A 26,325-nucleotide genomic window follows, 5' to 3' on the forward strand; every position below is an offset into this window, starting at 1 on the left:
GGTTTTCAATTATTTTTAAAAAGTAAACGTATAATAAATTGACATGCCTTTGCAACTAGCCTATTGTAGGCCATTAAATAAAACCCAGTGCAGCCAGTTGCCTTTAGAAGATAGCGAACAGTGTCCATCTATTTATAATTTATTCTCTGTATGAATACAGATGTTCCATTAAGCCCTGGGTAATTTGGACAGTATTCACAAAACAAACAGGATCATCGAGACCAAGGAACACAGCAGGTCATGGGTGCGAGCACATCATCTGGTTAGATAAGAGGAAAATAGAAATATGTGAAGCGGATAATTAACTCTGCACATCACTCTGAACACACCATCCCTATGATAAAACATGGCTGTGACAGCTTGCCGGGGGGCTGCTTTCCTTCAGCAGGTACATCGGCGTCTGTAAGCATTGATGAAAAGATGGATGGAACTAAACGCAGAAAAGTTCTGTAAGACAACCTGATGAAGGCTGCCAAAAAGCAGCAGAATAACAAACCCAAACTTACAGTAAGACCTAGTAAAAGGGTTTGAATATTTTAGAATTGCCCAGTCAAAGGTGAGACCTAAATCCCAGTAATAATCTGTTATAATGCTTGAAAAATTATGTTCACAAATCCTCTTCATCTAATCTGACTGAGTTAGAGCAATTTTTTCTAAAAATTGCACATCAATCTCTAGATGTGCAAAGTTGCTAAAGACCTACTCCCAAAGACTTGCACTTGTTATACGCATCATTAGGTGCTTCAACAAAGTATTGATTCTAGGACTCTGGATACAAATACACACCACATTTGCGATTTAAAGTTATATTTGTGAACAGAAGTCCATAATTTCATAACCATCCAGTTGTAGTTTCTAATTAATTTCCCCTTGGAGAAACACTTATTATTAGAGCACTTCAGGACTATGTGGCATGTTTTCAATCTCCCAAGCATTTTTTGGTAATAATCCTAGTCTCTCATAAAACAGCAGTTAAAAAAAAAACTTTTGCTTTTGAGACCAAGAAAGAATTTGTATCTTCAGATTAGCTTTGTTTGTGCCAAGATCAGATCATCTGCATATTATGTTTTGTTTTCTTTCTTCATACCTAAGATGCCACGTTTATCAAAAAGTACAGGAGCTGTGGGCCCCTTGTGTAAAATCCTGGCTTTAGTTCTTTCTATAGATTTTCTATTGATTTTAAGTCGGGTGATTGGCTGGAGCACTTCATTTACTTTCTCTGAGACCAACGGAGACTTCCCTTGGCTGTGTGTTTGGGATCAATGTCTTCCTGAAATATTCAACCTAATATTGTGACATCTATACTTTTTAAAAACAAACATCCATTAAACAAATTATAAAATAAATTAAAAAATAGCATAAGAAAAAATTATTATCGTAAGAACATATAATAAAAAGACCAAGTTATATTAATATACATTCTGGGAAAATAATTCCATCAATTCAAGTAAATTTCTGTAGCACTTTCTCATATTTTGCTCCATGTTTAAATCTCAGGTGGTTGCACAGATCTGTGGAGTTGCTGAGTTGTTCACATTCCACCGATCAATACCGCACACTGTGTGTTATTGATCTGTGTCGTCTCTTACAAGCCAAAGTTTTCCCACATAAATAAACTGACTTGACCTTGTTTTGTTTTTCACTTTCCTCCCTTGCCATTTCATTCCTTTACAGTTTTATTAAATGTATTTCTACTATAGTTAACCTGGAACTTGGAGTTTTTTTGTGCGTGCGTGTGTGTTGCAAATGTTAATTGACAGGAGAAATGGCATAAAAGTCATATTTTGCAGTTAAACTAAAATAAAGCTACAGATTGAAAGGCCACATCAGTTCATTAATCTCACTCTGGCAATCTTGGAAACCCTCTACATAATTGGAGTCCTTCTTGTCAGACTCTGATGAATTAAGCGTTCACAATATGGCTGCAGAAGCATATTGTGAACGCTTGCTTCATCCTCCAGGTGACATAATACTGGATGATTAGGCCTAGTGTCCCCCAGTATCTCAGTACACCTGATCAACTGAGAATGGCTGCTATCGTGAGGGGAAAACGCCTGTGCAGATTTTTTGTCTTCTGTAGCTGGAGGATTGCACTGCCATGAGCCACCGCCTTTCAGTGAACACAGCTCCTGTAAAGTGGTTTCTCCTCTGAGGAACACAATATTCAGATTCTCAATATTGCCAAAGCTGATATTGGATATCTGTGTGTGTATAAAACACACAGACCGGGTGCCCTATTTTTTATGACATTTAAAAAAACTTGAAGCATAGTGCATTCCAGTATCCAGTACTTCAGATAAAATGCTGACCGCTTTGACATTTATTTCGTGCCAACACACATTGATTGAAAGCATATGAGCCATTTATACATTATATGAGGAGTAGTTTTTGTTAGGGTTTGTTTATGTTCTGCAGACAGATTTTTATTCTGCTACGCCATTTCAAGGAGAAAATGGATGGGGCAGGAAATAAAATTTAGCCACCTAAAATAGAATGCTTTCATTTTCTGACCTAATTTAAAATTCATTGTAAGAATATAAGATCAGTTTTTACCTTGGTTTTAAAAGACTTAAACAATGACCTAAAACTCTGGCTTTTTCATATGCTCACATATTCACCACATAATAAATGTAGCACATAACATTTTCTTTGAATTATATGGAACTTTGGAAAAACATTTAATTTAAACCACGTTCTGAAATGCCATGCTATCCAAGTGGCTTTAATTTGAAGTGAACTTTAATAAAGTCTATGTGTAGTAGAAGAGACTCTAGGACTTGAATGGCTTGGGCACAGGACTTGTCAGGCCTCCAATATCCCTTTAATGTATTGTCCTTGGGTGAGTGTTATAATTGGATGGATAACAGATGTGACAGGAGGCAAAATGCAACTACAGCCGTATATAGTGAACAGCTCATTTAGCTTTGGAAGTCGTGTGTTTAAAGCAGCTCAGAGAAAAGGATTAATAAGAATTTCAAAGGATGAAGACACCTCACACACTTTTGAATATATTAGCTGGGCGTGACGAAGTTATATGTTATAAAGAATGGGAATCCTTCCCTTCCCTCTGGAGATTACCAAAAGGCTGCCTACACTTCCAGATTGCAAATGTTTTATAATGCACAGAGATTGAAAACTTGAAAGGAAAAAACAGAGTGACATTACTGTCCTCTGTTATGTCTCCCTATTATCTGATGAAGCCTTACTCTCTCTCACTTTGTTGCAGCCTGAATGAACCAGGCTGTAACAACAGACATGTCTCAAGACATTATAGAAAATATAATTTGTCTAGTTTTTTAATATTGTCTTCAATCTCTGAACTTCCTCTGACTACATTTGTTTATTTGCAATACTACGAATGGAAAACTGAGTTTTTTCTTCTTGGTACTCATGTCTGCCTGCAGAGTCAAGGCTGGCCACTTTTGGATTATTTTCTTTGTTCACCAGTCAATTTCTTGGTCCATCTCCAGTTGGTCACTGTTCTAAGTCAGTGGTGTCTGTATCTGTTCAATGGGTAGCTTTTTGATCCCTGTCCTACGGTTGTTGTTTACGATGACAAATGTCCTCCATTATTCAATTGGTGCCTTGCCACTGCATGGTAACCATCCTGCCTACCAAACTCCACAAACACAACAGTTTCAGTGTTTTCCATCCCATGAATGGACTACAAAGACCTTTGTTTTAGAGTGCTGATTGCTACCACAGCATTTGCTGTGGTTTGTTGCATTGCCAACTTTTTCTCTGAAAATAAAGATTTCTCAGCCTTTACCCAGTTGAGGGCGCTGTGTAAATGTAAATAATAGTGAGTGTTGTAGAGAGATGCTACGGGTTTAGGATGTGTCATCACAGATGGCTTTCATTTATTAAATCACACTTTTGGCAAAATGAATTAAAAACTTACCAGATTTTGATTTCTTGTTATGTTGTATTACACTGACTTTAGCAAATTCAAAAATTTGAATTCAGATTTATTTGGTGCACAAGGATGATAATGGATTTGTAATCTATCCCTTGATAACATTTATATTTCATAATGAGAGGAGGTCTTCTCGTCAAGCCAAACACTAGGACATTTCTTTGCTGTGGAGCACTTAGCTTCCATTAGTTCCTTCTGCTTTCATAATGATATGTAAATGGATTTTAATGCGTCAAACTTGGCCTTGGCCCTTATAACTTGCTATCCTTTTATAATCGTCTGCTTCTCTCTGTGTGTTTTTGTCCCATTCAAATGAGATTACCATGGTGACTGCATTTATTCAATGATGGAGTGAAGAACAAATCTACTGTTAAAGGATGTGGCTTGATTTTCTTTCTTTTTTTTTTTTTTGCAAGAGGTCCTGAAGATGTCTGCAGTAGTAGTTGCTTTCAGGAAACAACGCAATCTTTTCCCAGTGATCTAACAAGGTATTCTTGACCTTTAATCACAAATGACACAGAAATGTTTGTGCCAACATGACTTTTGCGTAACTTGAAGAGGCAGATGTGCCTTCGCTTAACTTTTGAATTTTACCTTCTCGGGTGAGTCTTGACCAAGCAATCAACCAGCAGCAGTATGGTTATGGTATTTATCATCACCATACTTTACGATTATCAGACAAAGGCATCTCAGTTTTATTTACCTTTTATTAAAATTGCATGTCTAAAATAATTTATTTATCAAAAATCCATGGAAAATTCTCAAATGGCAGAGCAGCATCAAGCTTTTCCCATAATGTTGACCAATTTTTTGAACATTACCTTTAGCTATGTGCTACAAGTCTTGAATAGGAAGGACTTTTTGCCATTACCCAAATCTTGAGCGTCTTCCACAGATTATCAATCAAAATTGTATCAAGACTCTTACTGGGCCTCCTCAAAAGAGTAACAGTGGGAAGAAACACGTTTGTAAAATTAAAAGATTACTATAGAAGGATTATCTAACTTCGGACCTAACTGCCATGCTAACTTGTTTTGCACACCTGCAAATGTAAAAGGGCTCCATATCACAAGATTGTAAATTACTTTAAAAGACGACTTTAAAGTCAATTGCAGTGGTATGCAATTTGATATTTCAAATGAAAAAGCTCTGATTTGGATGGTTAACATTTTTAACAGCCATCCCTGTTTTTGTCTTCTGTGAAGTACAATGATCTTTATTTTAACTGGGATTTCCAAACAGCTTCAAACACCTCACATGTCTTGCATCAGAATTGTCAAAAATCTCAAATAAGATATCTACACAATGTTTATCTTTCTCTTATTTGCTGGTTACAAATTAGGCTTGGTCAAATATAAAATCTGCTGATTCTGTTTGCAAACAGATTTCTCTGCATGTATGATGACCATTGTTTGTTTTTTGTTGTTGCTTTTTTTCCCGTTGAGGCGTAACTATCAATGTATGAATTGCCATTGATGGTGGTGTTAAATAAACGCATAGCCGTCACAACACATAAGACAGTATTTGGTGGTACTATGCAAGCATGAGGGTCTTTTTATTATTATTTCCCACGTAGGTGGTCCTTCAAGCAGAATTTGACTTCATGGTGTCAATTTAATCTGCTATCACACATTTCCATCTTAACAACCACGACTGTGATAACAATTTCTTGAGCGTTAGCTGATCCAGGGAACTTTTCCTCTATGATGTCTACAGTCTGTACATGTTTCCCTTTCAGCTGCAGCGCTCACACACAGTAAAGAATAACAAGAGATAATTCAGTGCAGGATTTGAGTGTGTGTCACCATGAGAGTATGAGAACGGGGAAGAAAGGTACACCAACATAGCCTTTCTTGTACAGCCAGCCCACATAGGAACAATATGTTTGGCTGCCTTTCAGTCACTTTGAGCTTCAGTTTTCCTTTTTTTTTATTCTGTGTTTATCCTTGATCCTTTACTCATACTTTATTCTAATAAATCAATAACGGGTGCATCATAGTAAATTTTGGAATTAGTCAGGTTTTAAAAGAGAAGCGTGCAATCATGTTAAAATAAAGTACTCCCATTTTCATATCCAGTATCTTATGTATCGGGATGAAAATAATCTGATTTTTTACAGATTGTAAATGTATCTAAATCTAATTGGAAAAAAGCCCACAGCAGACTTGATGCAGGTATTGTTGATTTAAAAAAAAGATTAAACCAAAGACATGGAAAGAAAAGCAGCATCAATGTATTGTGAATTAAATGAATTTCTTTTAAATAACTAAACATCAGCGTGAACCACCTCTAAAAAACAGGAGTTTAAGTGTAAGCTGACCCAAAAGGAAAGACCTCAGCAATAACTTCCAACAACCCATTGTTGTTGCCAAGCAAGTTGGTAAGGGCTTAGCTTAATATTAACTTCTGAAATTATCAGACAATTATATATATATTTTTTAGCATCAGAATGCTGGGTTCCAGCCAATGAGAACACTTTAGCAGGCCCTGTTTAAATTTCTTCAGAAATTTTCTAGTATAATATTGTTTCTAGAATTTTCTTTTCACACCAACAGCATCAATTTATCTCAATTTGCCGTCAGAGCAACTCGGAAGTTACATTTTTGTAGAGGTTGGCTGAACATTTCCTTCTTGCTTTATTGCTATTTCAATAAAGCCTTAGAACTTTCAGTAATTGCGTTAATATTCAAGGGAGATACCCTGACAAGAAGGCAGTGAACAGCTGAATATGAAATTGATTTGAGAGCCTCAGAGGTGTCTGGCAGCTTCATTAAGACATTTGTGTTGATGTGTCAACAGTTTAACTCCGTGGCCTTGAGACGTTTCGTCTTCCACAGATCCGCTGATGCAGTTCGGTGATCTGGTCTTTATAGAATGTCATAACTTATTTAAAAAAAGATTAAAATCCACAAAGTAGTTTGACTGATTGTGATTTGCTTAAAAAAATTGCAAATGACACAGATTGGTTTAATACGAATCTCACATTTCTTATGAAGTGTGGTTGACACAATTTTTCTCATATTTGGAGTAATTCTGTTTGTTTTAGAAGGTTTAAAAATGCCGTTGGTCCAGGACGTCAGTCAAACCTGCTGCTGACAATTATCCCTGCCGAGACAAGACGATAGTGGAATAAACATCCAATCACTTTGATTGTCAGATTCCGTGCTTTAGCCCTGCTGTGATTGGCTGCTTACTTTAGTTCACAGCAGATGTTCTAATTAACAACTGCGGAAAAGTCTGACTGGATTGCAGGGACGTTAGAAAAACCTTTGGATTTACGTGAAGAGTCCTGTCCATAACGTTTGTTCACTTCCCTTGTGTCTCATGAAACATTTATGAGGTAGAAGACACATTGCAAAGTTTTCAGATGGTTTTTTTTTCTGTAAATTGGTCAGAATAATTTTGCAGTAATGTTTACTTAAAGGAAGTGTTACTTGCTTAAAAAATAGTTTTGATGATGTTTAGTAAAATATTATATATACTACACTGCTACAATGGTGCAGCAATCAGTGCAGTATCTTACATTAGATGCCAGAGTGAAGGATGTAAAATGCTAAGCATTATTTGTTTGTGGCTCCCAGGCTGTATGCAATGACAGATGTACTTCCAAAAAGACTGCACTGAATTTTGAAGTACTTTTTAATATTTATTTTCTAATTTTTGCAAGAAAAATGATCCATCTACTGTGAGTTGAAATGTTTGTTCCTTATTTCGAAGGATGGATAAATCACAAACTATGCCATTAAATTAAAACGTTATATTTATTTCTTTTTACGTCTTAACATAAAAGTTAATCTGGAGAGAAATAAAAATATGACTCATTTTAGGTATTAGTTTGGTTACCATGCTTGTTCCTAAATTAAATTGTGCATTTGCAGATAACTTAAAACCTTGTAGATAACTTAAAACCTTGTACTTTACGTGAATCCAAGGCTGCTTTCTCCCACAAAACACTTCTTCTTTATCAGCATACAAAATTGTTATACCTTTATGAAATCTAGTCATTTCTTGTTCATATCAAAATTTTACTTTCAACTATCAGTTTGTTGCTTATGAAATTTAACTTGATTGCAATTTCTGTTAAATCAGTTTGGCTGAAGAATGTAGGATAAAGCCTGTCATGGATAATTTTTTTTTTTTTTTCTTGGAGCCATATTATTATTCCTGTGGCAGATTGTAGAGAGTAGATGGTCTTCTGACCTTCAACCCAGTGGTTGATTGCACCCTACTGTCAACATCTTTATGAAATCTTCCCATTCCTAAAGCTATTAGTCATCAGTGTCACCACTGCCAGGATCACTGATCGTTGACTTCATTTCTCTGTCTTCGCTGCCATTGTTTGAATGAGGAAACAATGAGTGATTGCTTCTATCATTCTGTCGGTGGGTTTGTACGCCTGTTTCCTTCCACTGTACCTCCAGTATTAACTGCAGCTGTCAAAGTGGATACTCTGAACACAACCATACATCTCTTGAGCTGTAGGAGTTTATTTCAGCCCTACCTTTGTAAGACATTCCTCAAAATGGGTGCAGTGCACCCTGAGTGAATTGAGTCGCAGCTAGAGGAAAAATAAATAATATCCGACAGCTGTTAGTGATGTTTTCCTTTCTTTTTTTTATGTTGTGTTAAGAAACGGCAGGAAACCATTACCTTGTATCAAGAGATAACATAATTACACATAAGTTGTTTCTGGTCTGGGATAAAAAGATTAACGCATACCAAATTAAAGCAATCAAAAAATATTGCAAAAAACTATTCTTCTGTACAGCAGAGCAGGTGTGCCCTAGTCCGGTCCTCGAGAGATGCTTTTCATGCATTCTTGACCCTGCTGAATTTAAATTATTGGAATTTAATTATTAATAAAAATATTATCTGTGTGTGGAAATGATGTACAGAAAATTAATGTGCAGCATCCTGTAAGTAGGTTCACTGTAAGATGTTTGATCAGACTAATAAATCAGATGGTTGTTGTGAGGTTAAAGTGAGTTGTTCATTGTTAATGATCTCTTGTTTTGCTGTAAGCTGAATTATGTATTTAATATTTTTCATACTATAATATACTTCACGCTTACCACTTTCTTACTCATAGGGAAAAAAAACAAGATTAATACCTTCAACAAGTAAGTTAGATGTAAAAAAAAAAAAAAGGTTAAAATACTTTATCTTCACACTTTTGATAAAGAAAGGGATACTGTAAATTGTTTGATTAATTTGGAGTGTGCCAAACAAAATTTCTGCAAGGTCTCTCAGTTAAATTCAGATATGTGATCCTGGCATGCAGTTATCCAGTCCATCAGTGCTTCCCTTAAGGTCACTGCTTGGTAGGTTTTCTATGTCTTAATGATGTTTAGTTGTTATCTTTTTCTGTCAGCCATATAGCAGAGATTCCTATCTCTGCTATACTTTCTGTTTTTATGTCCTTTGTTTTCAAGCTATATTTCTTGCCGTTTCTGTCCTGATGTTTTGTCTTTCTTCCACTGACTTGTAATTTTAGCTTTTTGGTTTTGCACTTTGTTATACTTTTTTAAGTCATACGCAACTCTCCAGAAAAGTATTTTTCTTTGATTTTATTTATGTTTTATTCATTTCATTCTTACCACCTTAGCATTATTGTGGATCTGTCTTTAATTTATAAAATATAAGAGTATTATAGGCAAATAACAGTTCTGTATTGCTTTCCAATGTATTTGACACTGTAGGATACAAAATGTGATTACCAGATAAGTCAAGCTGCCACAGAACATTTAGACATGTAAAAAAAAAAATAGACCTTCCAGCTCACAAATTATGTAAATGACTCATGTAGCTAACTGTTCAACACAACTTCAACTCAAGTATTGTAGTAATGACCCCTTAGTTTTTCCCTTGATTTTTTTAAAATGGTGGAATCTCTGCTGCATAATTGTTTCAAGTATAGATATTTTATTAGGTTATTGTTCTAGATTTTTGGTTGCTAGTTGTTGTATCTTTAATACATAATTATTAATATTGTTTTTTATTTTTACTTTTGTTTCCACAGTAACAAACAAGAAACCGTCCCATGTATCCCTCACTAAAGTGAAGCAGTTCCAAGGATCATCTGCCTTTGTCAAAAGGTCACAGTGGACAATTGATCAACTACGGCAGATTAATGGCATCGACTCCAACAAAGTACGTATTTACAACGCTGGCAACAAATAAAGCATTATACATAAACATAAAACTTCTTGCTTGAGCTTTACCTTTTTTGCTAGGTCTATACAGCCTGGAACATACTGAGGATATTAGTAGCTATGTGTAATAATTTAAAATGCTTTAATTTGTTTTTGTCTTATTTACTTGTTTTTTTTCCAACAACGACGCTCTCTAATGTCAAACCTATAACGGTTTACTTGTTTACTTGTTTACTTGAAGGACTGTCCAGAATTTGACCTGATGTTTGACAATGGTTTGGGCCAGTGGGTTGCCAGTTCAGCAGGAGAGAAGTGCACCTTCATCCAAATTCTTCATCATACCTGCCAGCGCTACTGCTCGGCACGGAAACCCGAGTTCATCAACTGTCAGTCAAAGTTGCTTGGTGGTAAGATATTTCCAAAGTAAAAAAACTAATTTTTGATAATCTAGTCAAAGCCATGGGCCTATTGTGACAGATTCACGGATGTAACCCTGTGCTGTAAGCCAGAATCCTGTTATGTGTGATGACAACCAGCACCTGGTGTGTATGAAAATGTATGCTTATTACTTGTACACAGCATCTGTTGTGTGCTCAGTTGGTAGTTTGTCAAAAGAGGAAGGCAAAGGAATAGGTCATCTTTGACTAAATGCATTTTTCAAGGTTAAGGTGGTTTTACAGCACAAACACATCCTTTAATACCTAAAATTTTAACATTTAATTTCCGTCATAACAGTCAGCCAGTTCCATCATTAACGATGCCATTTGTAAAATACTTTTTTGATGCGGCATTCCTCTTCTTAATGTAAAATTACACTGTTTGACATGGCTGCTTCTTGCTTTCTCATACTGATACTAAATGAAAGAAACCAGAGAAACAAGTTAAAATAATGTCTCCTTTGAGTGTTGCTCAGTAATTAAAGATGCTTGTTTAAAGCCATTTTAACATATCTTGGTGTTAATTGTTACACTCATGTTAAACACGCTGTTGTTAAAGTGATGATGGTGCTTCTTAATATAATTCTGGGTGGTTTTATCAGATTATCCTCAATTCCCATCTCAGAACATCAGTCAGTTTGCCGTATTCATAAAAATAATTTGTTGAAAACTGAATGTCCAAAACCTTCCTGCAAGTTTCACAAGATTCAGGACTTGGTTATGGGAGAGGTTTGCGGCATTTCTTCTGCTGTTAAGAAATTATTTAATATGCACTGCATTGCAGTGAGGCGAGATGTTGAGGATGTCGTCACTCATCCTCTGACTGTTTTTTATGTTTGTCGGTGTGTGTGGGAACTGACTATCTATCCATTGATGATAAAACCTCTACATTGCTTTGACCTCCCTCCTACATTCATGACCATGTCCATATTTAACATTTTCCAGATGACCTTAGTTCATAGTGTGAAGTCTGTATGTGTAGGTGGGGAAGTAGCAGTTTCCCAAAGAGCAAAAGCTGTTTAATGCTTTTCAATGAAACATGTTGAGCAAAGTTGCTCTACAACCAGTAAATTTGAAAATAATAATTTTCAAAATATTATTTACAATTGTCTTATTTAAAAAAATTTAATAAAATCTGTGCACCAAGCCTGCTTCTTGGTAGACGTCAAACAGTAAGTCTAATCTTTGACTGCTAATCTGTCAAAGATGAGCAGCTCTGCTTTCTCTGGATCTGTTTAGCATGACTGATAGTGGCGATGTCTATAAATCACTCAAATATTGACAAGAAGAATGGGGAGAATCCCAGACTGCTGCCAGTTCTGTCTACTCCAGTTTAAGTCTCACACCAGTGCAAAACAAAAATCATGACGCTGCTCAGGTGTGGGACCCTAACTGTGGATGGGCTCTACCTGCAGAAACACGTGGAATGACAGACATTTATAAGCTTAGAAATAGTGTGAATATGATTAAATGCAGCTAAATTGAGTGGAAAGTAATGCAAGAAAAACATTCCTTCGCTATTTAAGAAAGAAAAATGTATTTAACACAGTTTATCTTGATTCAGATTCCAATTTATTTTTGCAAACTAATTTATAAAAAAAGATCACCATTCAAAATATTTTTTAGGGTCTGATGCCATTAGTTAAGTAAGAAGCAAAGTCAATATTATGGCATTGTCTGAGGCAGTCTCTTTGTGGCCAGTTCCTCTATGTACTTCTACTGATCTGTGGATGTCTATTTTATCCAGCCTATAAAGATGTCATTAAAGGTTTTGTATCCTAACAGGGAACAAGGACATATTTATAGTCCCACAGCAATTGTAACCAGCCTCAGATATCCAATTTCTTTATAGTAGTGCCACACAGTGAAAACAAGAGTATACCAGATTTATGCAGCACAAAATATGAAGGCTATAAAATGTAAAATGTGCCAATGTCCAAACAAATAGCCATGGTCAGATTTGATGAATATTGTTTAAGTGGAATCTACTTATACAGTGGAAATATATTTGGGTTGGTGTGCTGGCAGAATCTATATTTATGTATGTATTAAAACATATGTTGGTCTCACCTCACTGGTTATTGTCAATAACTTGGACACTGGATATGTGACCTGAAGCTTAGAGATTTACAATTTATCATCAAAACATATTTTTAAATCAGTTGAAGTGGTTTTACTTGACTACCTAACTACTTTTATGTACTTGACTTGCATGGCATTAATGAAGAACTAAACTTCTAAGTTATTTACCCTTAACTTAATGATGATAATAATAATAATAATAATAATAATAATAATAATAATAATAATAATAATAGAACTAATTTAAAAGTAACAAACTGTAATATAAATCAAACTTGTTTCTGGCTGATGTTTTCTCATCGCAGAAGGCTTAGATACAGTCATTTACCACTGCAAGGTCTATTTCAACAGAATGAGGAAAGTGCCACATCGTGGTCCTCCTCAAAAACAAGGTAAGCACTGAAAAACAAAAATACGTATCTACTAATAGTACGTTGACTTCCCGGTGTCATAAATTATTTTACAGATATGAAGAAAGAAGAATCCCAGTTGTTCGTTTTGGATAGGCTAACGTTTTTAAATGTCTTCTATCAAAAGAAGAATATGAGACAGGAGTTTTAATGTAATGTTTGGAAATCAGCTGTTTAAGTGAAAAAGACAAACTAACTGGGGAAAAAGCACAAATCTCTAATAAAACATCAAAACCGCTGTGATTTGTTCTCTCAGATTAGTTCACTTGCAGTCATTTGTTTTTGCTCAGTGCTTCACTTAAGCACAAGGACATCTTTCACTTTACATGTGGCACTGCAGGAGTCATGCAAATGCTGATAATCAAAGGTTGCGAGCCAAGAACTCACTGCCTTCACCCTTCACTGTCAGACTTTGTGCAGACTCGCTAATAAAAGGCTGTTCAGAGGTAAATCATGATCTGGTGTCCAAGGACAGCACAGTTGCAGTCTGCATCCTCACTAATGCTGTTTTCTGTACTGTTGTTTAGATTGTCTCAGACTATGATTTGTGCTTTCTTGAGGTAATAATGACAGAAGTTGCATCAATCCTTTTGCCTGTAACAATCAAAACATTTATCCTGTTTGGAAATGATTGTGTGATAGTGGCATTAATCTGCTGTTTGGAGACGCACCGTAGAGACTGTTTATCAATGCTCATTATCATTAAACAAACTAATTGGCCTATTATTATATCATTCAGCAGAAGATTATTCAAATCCCTGAAAGGTTCAGATTTAAAGAGATTATGTTTATCTGATAGGAAATGAGACACAAGTCTCTCAAAAGATAAAACAATGTTAAAAATAAATTAAACATTTTACATTTTATACATGTTGAACATTATTCATTGTTTTCTCAATCATTAGTGGATATATATATATATATATATATATATATATTATTTTTTTTTTCTTACAAAGGGCCGATATTGTTTCTGATAGCTTTTTGTTTCCTTCGGTAAATTAAATTATCATTTATCATTGGAAGTAGGTTATTAATATTTAGTTTAATCTGACATTTAAGTGTGGTCAGAATGTTACTTTAAACTTAGTAGAACAGCTTCAAACACCACTTCTTGATTAAATAAGATGCAACCTAGAATGTTAAAATATTAGTAATATATTGTTTGAATACATTGACAGCCTATGGAATTTAAAAAAAATCTTTGTACAGTTTGTCATTTACAAGAGAAACTTGTTTCGATAAAACAAAAAACAAGAAAAAATATATTTTTATAAAGTCTGGATGAAGTGTTGCAGAAAATGCTGTAGAAAATACACAGATTTTGATATTAGAGGAATATTTTGTGCTTAATTAAAAACAAGAATTAAACAGGACTCCTAAAAGACAGTTAATTTACTTTGATGGAGAAAAAATAACTTCAGGAGGACCATGGCCGAAAACAATTGGAATCAAATTTACTTGGAGTGAAACAGGGTGTAGCTTGGAGAGATTCCTTTTCCTATACTGTCATTGTGCTGCTGTTGGTACTGTCAGAATTTGCATTAATTAAACTGCAGGAGGTTACTGCAGCAGTGTATACCTACAGGCTCCTGTCATGTCTGTTTTTCTCTCTCCCTCTCTATTCTCTACACAATTTAGAAGATTAAAACAGCAGTTTTCCTAGTTAAATAGTCTACGTTTTACTCCTCTACATAACTATTCAAGATGGAGATAAATTTGACTGTATTTTTTTTGTGGATATTTTCATGAATATTTTTTTTTCTGCTAAGCTTGACAATTCCATACAAAGCAGGAAATAGGTTTTTGTTCAGGTTAAAGATTATGTGGTGGTGATCTTTTTTTTTTTTTTTTTTACCCCAAACTACAGAATGGGCTATTGTGATGAAAACAAGACAGCACACTAACTTTCTAGAGATTAAATAATCTGTTCAATATCTACTATAAGAATTAAAATCATACTTGGAAGTGTACAAATTCTCACTACTCATATGTTCCAATTCACTTCCAGGATGAAATACACTGCAGTGTGTATTCTTCCATGATATATGTAGCAATGTTTGTTTTCAGAGTTAACATTATAATCTCATAAATGCCTCAGGAAATGTGGCTCAGCTGTCAGTATGAGGTTTCCATTGATAACCACCAGATCATTTTCTGAGTATCACATGAGCTCAGACTCTTGTTTTGGAATCCACTGTCCAACTTCCTGGTTTTGTTTCTCTTTGTTGAAAGCTTTTGGATTCTGGAAGGATTTTTTTCCCCTGAAAACAACTTCTTTATTTGTTGAGTTTTTGCTGCCCAAAGAATGTTAGATTATGATACAAAATGGACTACTCATTGTTTAGAGAGCAGGGTCATGGACAGAGAAACATTGGTTTACAAAAGCTTTACAACAACTTTCTTATTATTTTTTGTTCAACATACTTGACCAGATGGGGGGGAAAATCGTTTGCCTAAACGAAAACGGTTGTGAGTTTTAGCCTCTGGAGTCCTACAGCTGTTACTGCTTTATGTGAATGTATTGATTACTAGTCCTATTCCACTGTTAGATGAGATGTCGGCATTCGGTTTGAATCACAGGAACTGCGCCACACAACACACTCTGCTCCTTCACATCTATTTTGAGTTGCAATGTTCCAACTCCCTTCCCTCCTCTGAAACCGTTGCACAGCCTCCCCACCCAGCATTTCTCTAATTACATTCTACAGTACACTTGGGGGTAGCCGGTGCAACAGCCTGCCACTGATTTCTGTGAATAGAGCAGGGAAAGCTCCAGAGGAAAGAAAATGGTAGGCAGACAAATAAATGGAGATGTTCTTTTTAGTGCGAGGAGATGAATGCGGGGGTTTTATAGCGGGTGAAGGGAGCACGACTCCCTGGGCTCCCCTGGATGACGAGGAGGAAGGGAATTAAGAAAAATCTGTGATAAAGGCGTTAAAGGTCTGCAACTTTTTATGAATAACTCATAACCTACAACAGAAAGTTTACTTTTACAAAATTGAGCAATGGATGTTATCTTGTGTCTTCATTTTCTATGAGCGTTAATGTAAGCGTGCCCCCATCCGTGTCTGCAGATCTTGTTCTAACAAAGTGACTAATTCTGAAGGGCTACCAGGTGGCCTCTCCGTCTGCTTTTGGGCTGTCATATAATCCAGTGCAGTGGAGCTGACCCAATTATCTGTCACTCACCATACCTGTCGAGGGACATACACTTACTATATTGGAGTTTCATGTGGGAAATAATAGAATCCAGGTTGTCAGTTTCCAAATGCACTCGGTTTCCCCTCTGCATTATATGCATATCGTCTTGTGAGCCACCAAATGTATGTGTAGGTCACAACCTGAAAATGTTTCAGTTGTTTTTTTTTGTTTTGTTTTGGGTTTTTTTTTAACTGACAAGGTGTCCTTAGGTACAGATCTAACCGAACTCCAATCGAGTAAGAGACTAATGCCTCATCAAAGGAAACATCCACAGGGCTGTCGAAGTTATCTGAACTTATCTTTGTTCTGTCTTTATATCTACCTGTGGGTTTCCAGGGCAGCCCAGGAGGCCAGCTGTCCTTTATCATGCTGTAAATTAGAAAATAGAGTAATAAATGTTTTGCTCAAGAAGTTCAAAATGAAATGAAGGAAGTGGCAAACCCTTCTTTTACGCTCTTAGAAATTGTCAAAAGAAGCAGACGATAGTATTAGTTTTGTTGTCCAGTTTTTTCGGGTCTGCTGATGCGTTTTGTGGCAGGTGTTTTGGTGGTATTGAGTTATTACTGAGCTTGTTCACAGTACAGGCTAGACTTACTGCCCCTTGTCATTGATCCTATTTCTCAAAGAACAGTCATGGAGAACCTCATCTTTTGCAGATTATGTGGCACCGTTGGCATCATCAAGCCATGGCCTGCAGTGTACATTGGAAAACTTTACATCCAAAGCCGTGACTGGGATGAGTCAGTGGTCACCTCATGGTTGTTAAGGTAGACTGTCCATTCTGGGTTTTTGGTCAGTCTGTCTGAAGTGGAGGAGTTCATATCCTGTTCATAAGTGATGGCAGGATGATGCAGGAGATGGATAGGAGGACTGGAGCCTCGTCAGCGGTAACATGGGTACTTCTTTGGAATCCCATGGCAACAAGATATGGATCAGGACCGAAAGCAGAAGATCCCAGAAACAAGTGACTGAAACGAGCTTCAACTGATTTCAGCAAAAGATTCCCAGTGGTAAATTAAATGTCATAATTTGGTCTAAGTTAATTCATAGAGTCACTGAAGACGATTATAGCTGTGGAACAGAATAATCCTCTGTAGTGGTCTCTTCTGCAGAGTTTGTGGAGCCCCTGACAGTAAACAATTTGTTGTATTACTGTATTATAAAGATGGTGCTCTAGAACGCCCATTATGTTCTTGCTGTCATTAAGTGTCATTTCTAGAAGCTTTAGCACCAAACACAGAGCTAGCATCACAAGAGGTGATGGCAGAAGAAAATTATACTCTCTCAAAAAAGCAAGAAATGCTGCAAATGCTGAAGGAAGTATCAGCATTTGCAGCAGTCTGCTCCGTCTCTTATTTTATGCAACTTCACTTTTGGTTGAACATCAAAATAGTTTTACTTCTCCGCCGCCTCCTGTTTTGTTTCCATTGAAGAAAACAGTGTTAGATTGTCCCTTTTCACCTGAAATCTGATGTCGTCTTGTTTGTCTCGTTCATATTCAAGGTGAGACGGTTGTTTCCACACAGCGTACCTCTGACACACCTGGCAACTCCAGAGTCCTCTGAGTATTTTTACACATGACAGGACTCCTGACTTTTTCTGATATTATGTGAATAAAATCAGCTCTGAAGAAAAACTCATTAGCCACCCGCTCACTTTGCACCGGCTGGAGACCATTTTGTTTTTTGATTACTTTGTCTGGCATCATTAACACTATTGGTCAGGGGTGCTGATTGCACTGCATGTAATGTCACAGATTTTGTCTCTTTACCAAAGTAACCAAAGTTTTATCTCCCCCTTCTTTTCTCTTTTCACCACTTTTTGTTTCGCCTCACTTCCTGCCTCTTGTTGGTCTCCCTGTTTCACGGCTTTGCTGCTGCCCTTTTCTGCAGGTAACAGTATACTCCACTCAGCTGCAGACAGTGTGACCAGTGCTGTACAGAAGGCCAGCCAGGCTCTGAATGAGCGCGGTGAGCGATTAGGTCGGGCAGAGGAGAGGACTGCAGACATGATGAACAGTGCTGAACAGTTTGCTGTCACAGCACACAAGGTGAGTCAAACTAGACGCTTATTAATGCTTGAGAAAATTCTAGGTGCTCGTTCCCTTCTTCGATGTGAAAATAGCAGTTTGTCATCTTTAAAATAAAAATATCTCTCCTATATTGAAGGATTTTTGTAAGTTATGCTTTACTGTGAGGCCACTATTAGCCGTAATGATTTCTGCACAACAAATACAATATTGTTCCTTTTTACTATTTTCTTGCCTTTTTATTTCTTATAAAGTATTACCAACTTGCTGCTTATCTGGGGAAAAAAAGATGAACTGCTAAAAAAAAAAAAATTAAAAATAAATATCTATATTATAGTGCTGGGTAAATCACACATTTAAGATTTGCAGATTAAATGTAAAATCAGGTGTTCTCTGAAAAGAGCACACAAAAACAGGTTGCCGTTAACTTTCAGAATAAACTCACCCGTTATGGCCAGTTTTAAATTATGCACCTTTAAAGGTATGGTACAATGATTGAGTGTAAATTACAAAAGCTTGCTTGACCCCTCTTGCTGCTCACAGATGAGATTCCCTGCAGTGGTGAAATGCAGAAAGTTTGACAAGCAGAGAGAAATGCTATGGCTTTGTTTCTTTTCCAGAGAAAATTACTACATAAACCCCACAGTGAACAACTCGTTTGCTGCCATTTCTCATCCCCCTTGATCGAATTTGCCTCAAAGCTTTTATGGTTTGCACTTTTTTTTTTTTTTACTAAAACACATGCTGTTTTTACTGGATACAGTGTGAAACCCTTTGAGTTTTCTTAATTTTCAACACATTCAGATGTGCTGGCAAAGTTGCTGCTTGCAGGCAAAGCAGATTTAGTTTACTTTAGCTAATTTCGTAAAGTGCATTAATTTGATTGATGGATGAGAGATTAATGCAAATTCAAGCAAGGAAACCTGTCTAGATCTTTCATTCAAATTTGCCTTCTTGGCTTGGGTGGTCTGAAAATATATAACGGCAGGCATTGCTATGAAGAAAATAAATGCACCGTAGCATAATGAATACTAAATTCTACAAATAATTAAATATCTGTTGTTATATTTTATTAGTAAGCAACATCATCGTTATAATATTTTTAATAATATTGGCACATACATGCATTTTAGTCTTCTTTGTTTTTTTAGGGTTACCTGTTCATGCTGTGAATCTTAGCTTTCTAAGAAATTGCAGCAAAAAGAAAAAAAACCCATCTGCAGTACTGAGCAGGTCACCTTGACGTTTTTTTTTTCCTCATGGTCTATTTCTGCAGTCTCATTTCTGCAGCTCACTTTGTGGCTGCAGATGGTTTTAACTACACCGCTCAGTTTTAATCAAAAGTGCTAATTTGTCTGTGATGCTCTGCTGCCCCCACTGGATCGATCTGCAGAATTCAGTTCTCTTCACAACACAAAGCTTCATGCTCCATCTGTTGTCTCTGGTTGTGCGTGTGTGAATGTGAATGTGTGTGTGTGTGTGTGTGTGTGCGTGTGCATGTGTATTTCGTTTTGTTTTTCTACATCTCTCCACCCCGTGGCTTAGCATTTGATTGGTGACCCTAATCACCTCCCTAATGAGACTCCCATAAAGCCAATTACAACTGCTATTAATAAGATAGATACACTTCCAGAAGGCGTAATTTGAAAATAACAAGCCTGAGTAGTTTACCTGGCAGCTTTCATTTCTATGAAATAACTTAAACGATGCTGCCTGATTCCTCCTGCTGTGATGCATTACAGACTCCGCTTTATTGAGGAGTCTGTAACTTTAATGGTAGGATTTAATACACCAGCATCTTTTTCTTGAATTTCTTCACCAATATTCTTTAATTCCCTCCCCCAATTTTTCTGCAGCTTGCCATGAAGCACAAATGTTAGGACCACTGCCAAAACCACCTGCACTGGAGGTGTGAGCACAGACCAGTCGTTGCACGGGAGAGGGATTCCAGCATTAATTGTTTTTACATTTTTTAAATATAATTAATCTTTTTTAACAATGTTAACATTTTACACTTTTGGGTTATCTCACTGTGTTCATTCCTAATAACGGAGTTGCAGCACATACAGTGACTTGCAAAAGTACTTGTACCCCTGTAGCAGTTTGCTTCATATTCTGTCGCATCAAAATCACAAACCTATATGACTCTAATTTATAAGAGCCATATGATAAACCAACACAAAGTAGCTCATCATTTTGTGGGATGTAAGCCTTTACTTCCACCGGACCATTCTAACACCAATTCATCTCACTGTTGTTCTGCATGTATATTTTGATGTGCTGTTCTCCATGTCGGTCTCAGATCTCTTGCAGCCTTCATCACCTTTTTTCCCTCCATGTTTTTCCTATATTGTGCTCCATCTTTATCTGCAGCATCCGCCACATCATGACACTACCGCCACATTTAGTGATGGTGTATTGAGGGGGACGGTGTATTGATTTGCACTATCAGTTCTCTACTACATGCAGCACTTTACACCTACTCAGTGTCCCTTCTTCTACATGTTTGATCCTCTTATGATTTTCTTCTTGTCACTCGTCCTTAAAGGCCAGATTCATGGACTGGCCGACTAATAATTGTCTTGTCAGCAGATTCCACTTGAACAGTCCTTTATGAGACGTTCAAAGTTCAGAATAGTGTCTATAAAACTAACCTTATGTTATTTTATACCTGTTTTGTCTATTGTCAGAAGATTCCACTTGAACAGTCCTTTATGAGACGTTCAAAGTTCGGGAAAGTGTTTAAGAAAACTAACCTTATATTTTGTATCTCTTCTGTCTATTGTTATTGTTCGTCTTCATAATGCTGTTTGTTCAGTAACGTTCATTTCTATGATGCCTCGGCAAAGCGACGGAGAATAACTAACACGTTAACCAATTAGGTGCACTGTCGTTAGGAAAGTGGGTTGAATACAGACGCACACCACTTTAAGATTGCTCATCTCATTCAACTTGTATCCTTCACCATCCACTATATAGTTATATACTACTCTGTGTTGGTCCCAGTTACAATAAATTACATCTTGTGTTTGTGATGTGACTCTGTGATGGTGTGGAAAAGTTTAAGGGGTGCGAGTTCTTTTGAAAGACCCTGAAGACGGGAGAGGAAGGGACAACTTTGAGCAGAATGTTTAACGCTTCCATTTGCCAAAAATGTAACTTAATAACAACAGTTAATAGTAACAGGCCCTGAGTACACATTGTGTTTTTGAGATAATAATGTGTGGGCTAAAGTTAAACTAGAAAACTGTCAGCAATTTCTCCCAGGCCAGTAATACATTGTTTCTGATTATTAGGAGTTATTTATGCACACTGCTGGGTTTTAAAGGCTGATTTCATGAATCCGTAGTCTGCGTTTTCCTTTTGAAAAAGAGTGTCTCTATTAAATCAAATATAAATATTTTGCACGTACGTTTCTAAAGGTTGAGTCTTCCTAGCAAAATTTTGAACCAAATTTGGGACAGTGCGGTTTCAGCCTGTCCCTTTTTCAATCTGCATTTTCATTCTCAGTTTGACTCTTGAGTCTTTTGTCCTTTACTTCAGGAAGCACAAACAGTGTGATTCCTTTCATACAATGCCAACTGGGGTGGAGTGAAGAAAGATGATAAACACACTTTGTCACCTTATGGATATATATATATTTTTTGGGAGAAACAAAAAAAAAACCTGCAACATTTTTTAGAAGTATTAACATTGTTTCTAAGAATATTGATTACACACATTTTATTAATTTATGTTACAAAGAGGCAGTACATTAGACCAGGCTGCGGTCTGAAAGAAAAACAACCTCTTATACTGATATCTCGACATCTGTAGATCTAATTTGTCCCTTTATGGGGGGTATTACAATTAATCCTTGCTGTAGTTCACTTTTCAACATTGAGTACTGAGTTTCTTGGCTTTTCTTTATTTAAATTGGGAATTAAGAGGTGACAGCTGATCATGGACACATTTCTTCAGTAGTAGCAATATGATACTTTTTGTTGCTTATTTTTATTGTACTTTCTCACACTGACTGTAATTTTGAAGTCACAGTTTGGATGTACACGATTGTTTTTATATTTTGCTTTTTTTTCTAAGTCATGATGTTACAAAGCACTGATGTAATAATCCTGCAGTGCACTGCTGAGTTCATAGTGAGTTCTAGTTGCCTCACTTGGATGTTTTAGCTTTTTAATAACAAGAAAAAGATTGATTTCTATTATTAGTCCTTTTTTTTTCCAGCTAGCTTGAGGTTTGTGTTTTATGCTTCCAACAAATGTAACGCACACCTGGTACTTTGATAGTCAATTCACAAAATTGTTCTCTTTTTCAAACAATGTGCCAACAGCTTTAAGTGTTCCAGGGTTTATTATATTGCTTTCTTTGTTTGATGGGCTCAGTTTCACTTTAAGCTTTAACACTTGTTCTTCTTTTCTCTGATTTTCACTCCAACTCTATGCGGTTGTAACATGTGAAATAAAGATCACAATTACAGTAAAATGATTGTTCATTGGTGTTTCTTCTACAGTGTGTTGTTTGTTTAAAGCATATGATTTGAAGTATTATAACATGCTAACTTTTGTTCTGAGAATTTATCCTTATGTACTTTGAAGATTAATTATACTCTTTCTATACTGTAAATGTCTGCAGATCTGTGTAAGATCAAGTCGGTGTGCGATGATCACTAATTCTACCCCCTTTTCTTTTGAGGAGTGAATGCTGCCCTCAAGTGGTGGATTTTAAAAATACAATTGGTCCAAAGAAATAAATGGTACAGAAAGACGAGCTGTGAAAACCCTACAAAGACCGATGCATCTTCTCCAACTCCATCAAGTTTTATTTTTATGGGCAAAAACAGAAGACTTGTGAATATATACATGAATTACTCATTTTAAGTCAACTGTAGAAAACATACAGGATCCCTGTTTTTGCTAAATATGTTTTTAAAAACTTATTTAAAATCTTTTTTTTTTTATCTTGAGAGATTCACATGTTGAAATGGCTAAATTCATATAAACTTAAGACCTTTTGATAAAGAGAGTCTGATGATGTGGATGAACTTGCTGGATGCATTTCAGCGTAGAAAGAAACAATGTTAATTTTGCTGGAAAAAAAAAACAAAACAAATATTGCTAATTGTTAGGTGACAGTTTTATTGTACTGCAAGATATTTTCTGAAAACAAACTAATAAAACGGGTCAGGGGTCTGTTTCAAAGACAGGATAAGGTATTTAGCCGGGATTTCTGGGCTAATCTGTTTTAACCCATCCTTTTAATCGGTTTCACAAAGGCAATCACATCAGTAAATCAGCTACCATGGTGACGTACTCTGGACATAGTTTGGTCAGTAGCAAGGAAATCAACTTTTTTTGTGCATTTCCTTGCTACTAACTGGCTGAGGTTCGTAAGTCTTCTAATGTGCTCATTTAAACAGACATACAGTTTTTCTCTGCAGCTATTAAGATATTGTATTGTTGAGATCGATCAAATCTTTATGCAAAATCATATGTTGTTTTCATGTTATAGTTGTTTTCTTGTTTCTAGATTACCCTACAACTGAACAGTGGTGGAGAAAGTACTCAAAAAATGTACTTAAGTAAAAGTACAAATACACAGACAAAAATGTACTCAAGTAAAAGTCAAAGTATCACATTAACATTTTACTTAAGTAAAAGTAAAAAAGTACTGGTTTTTAAAAATACTTAAGTATTAAAAGTAAAAGTACTTGCTGAATGCATTACCTAATCGCTAATATCATTAAGTGTCCCGATCATATGATCATATGCCACAGATAAAGCATGTTTTTATTGCGTTTATTCTGTAACATAGTTTAGACTTAGATATGTGATTCTATGCATCATAATTTCAGGGATGGAAACTTCTTGTCTCCTGTCCTAACATAACATGAACTTCACTTTTTTTTTGCCACACATTTATYTTGAAAGAAATCCAACTGGCAGAGGAGGACATGGAACCAAGGAGCCTCGTAACAGAGTTGTAGTCTGGACCACTGAACCCAAGACCAAATTAAAACCAGCACCCCATGCTACATGACAATAACATTAAGTGCACCTATCAAAACTGCTTCTCAAATTGATCTGAAAGATTCACTTTCCCACCTAGATATTAAATACTTAGAGCTGAAATAAATGTAACCAGTATCAATTCAAACTCTTCTTCATTCTGTTTTGCTTCCATCTCTGTACACAGGTCTCGGTTGCCCATATTGCCAATGTCAGAAATAATAATTGTCTGCATCATTGCAATTAACAACGTTCAACTATGAACGCTGTCCAAGGCCCAATAAGCAAGAAGTAACCAAGCAGGAGGAGCACCGTGACTGTTCTCATCCTCCCTCCTGCTGYAACGTCTGCCACCATGACAGGTGACGAAAACAAAGAGCAATGAGCATGCTCTGTGTTGCTACRTTCTTGTTTTATTTATTCACCAATTAAATATAAAGATATTTTAATGAAATAGCTACTGCAGTGTACGCAGAGCATTACAAGAACAAAGAACGGCTGTCAGTGAGGCTTCAGCACTATAGGACTTGGTCAAGATCCGTCCAGAAGAATCGGATCGTTCCTGAATGWCATATTACTATATTGCACTTTGGTCACAGCGTTGTCCCATATCTGCGACATGTCAGTCATCACAGATGCAACATGTGTCTCTGTACAGCTAGCTTTGCTAGCATCACGTCCACAGATCTTACCTTTCTTTAAGCTTTCCTTCCAAGTGACGTTAAAAATTGGACGAAGTCCCCACCATCTGTGAAAGCGAAGCGGTGCTGATTTTACATGTCGCCATATCTTATGATTTATGCAGCGCTATTATATTACTGACGCTCAGAGGAAACCACTGCGCATGTCTGGAGCTCCGCGTTCGAGTAAAGGTGGAGCAATAACGTGCTCGTAAAATCCGAGCACGTTATTGCTCGGATTTTACGGCGCCACCTTAAATCCCTGAACTTCACATTTTAACGGAAAAAAAGAGCAACGCGACTTGGATGTAACGAGTAACGGACAGTTTTGTAGAAATGTAGTGAAGTAGAAAGTACAGATACTTACTGTAAAATGTAGTGGAGTAAAAGTAGAAAGTATCCATTATTAAATCTACTTAAGTAAAGTACAGATACACGAAAATTGTACTTAAGTACAGTAACGACGTACTTGTACTTCGTTACTTCCCACCACTGCAACTGAATAAGCTGATCTGGAAGATGTTCATGACAAAGAACTTAAGGTGTCTCCTTATGGTAAATGATCAACCCGTGGACAGAGGCCATCATGGGTTCAAGTCCCGCCCTGTTGAACTTTCCCCCTCCCTCGCACCCCACCTTCCTGCCGTTTCACTATCAAAGACCACTAGAGCTGAAAAAAAAAAATCTCATATTTAATATTTATTTCTAAGCAGATTATAGGAATTGGAGCATTTGAAACACTAAGTGAAAAGTGTGAAGTCCTTAGCCATGTAAGGCTTTAAATGGGAAGAAATTTATTCGAATGCAGCCGACTACCCCTCCGTAATTGGGGCCATATTTTACCCTTTTATTGTAGCGATACATCCACTGCTATGTGACAGTGTTATTTGAATATATTCATAAGTAGTTCTCATTTATGTAACTCAAATTAGTTGTCCATTTTTATTTATGACTGATTGGTTTTTGATGCAGCTGTTTTAAGTTAGTTGTTGTTTATTTAAGCTTTTTTGTCTATTTTACTTGCAACATTTTCTTTCAGTTTTTATGACATTAAAATTCTCATTCAGTTTAATTGCTGTTACACAGTCAGTTTTTCTTCATCAGTTATTCTGTGATCAACCTCACTGACTTATGAAAACGGCCAGATTTCTTCAGCAGGATTAGTTAAACCTGTCTCAACTTATAGCAGCTCCTCTGTTGCTCTGATGAGGCTCGATCAAGCCTGGTTATATTTATCCTTATCCTGAATTGATCAATTCTATTTTTGGCCACTGGGACACTTGGAACTATTTTCTTGCTATATTGTATTGAGGACATCAAGCGACGTCTGTCCTTTTCGCCAGATGTGCTACGTGTTTGCTCACTCCTTTTGAGCAAACTGCTCCAGGTGCTTCAGTTTCAAAGGGTGGC

At 36.4% G+C, this 26,325-nt stretch overlaps 1 protein-coding gene across 3 annotated transcripts in view; it reads left to right on the forward strand.

The window, feature by feature from the left end:
• The window catches only part of stxbp6 (syntaxin binding protein 6 (amisyn)), a 59,262-nt gene extending 36,550 nt beyond the window's left edge, over positions 1-22,712 (forward strand). For 2 of the 3 annotated variants that reach the window (XM_008399786.2, XM_008399787.2), the window contains exons 3-7: positions 9,936-10,066; positions 10,310-10,475; positions 12,893-12,979; positions 18,094-18,251; positions 20,087-22,712. In XM_008399786.2, coding sequence (XP_008398008.1) covers positions 9,936-10,066; positions 10,310-10,475; positions 12,893-12,979; positions 18,094-18,251; positions 20,087-20,110 — 566 coding nt within the window. In that variant the 3' untranslated portion in view covers positions 20,111-22,712. The remainder of the gene's footprint in view (positions 1-9,935; positions 10,067-10,309; positions 10,476-12,892; positions 12,980-18,093; positions 18,252-20,086) is intronic. The other variant, XM_008399790.2, reaches the window with a different exon arrangement.
• The last annotated feature ends 3,613 nt before the right edge of the window (positions 22,713-26,325 follow it).

This window comes from Poecilia reticulata, linkage group LG22 (genome assembly GCF_000633615.1).
Source record: "Poecilia reticulata strain Guanapo linkage group LG22, Guppy_female_1.0+MT, whole genome shotgun sequence".
NCBI lineage: Eukaryota > Metazoa > Chordata > Actinopteri > Cyprinodontiformes > Poeciliidae > Poecilia > Poecilia reticulata.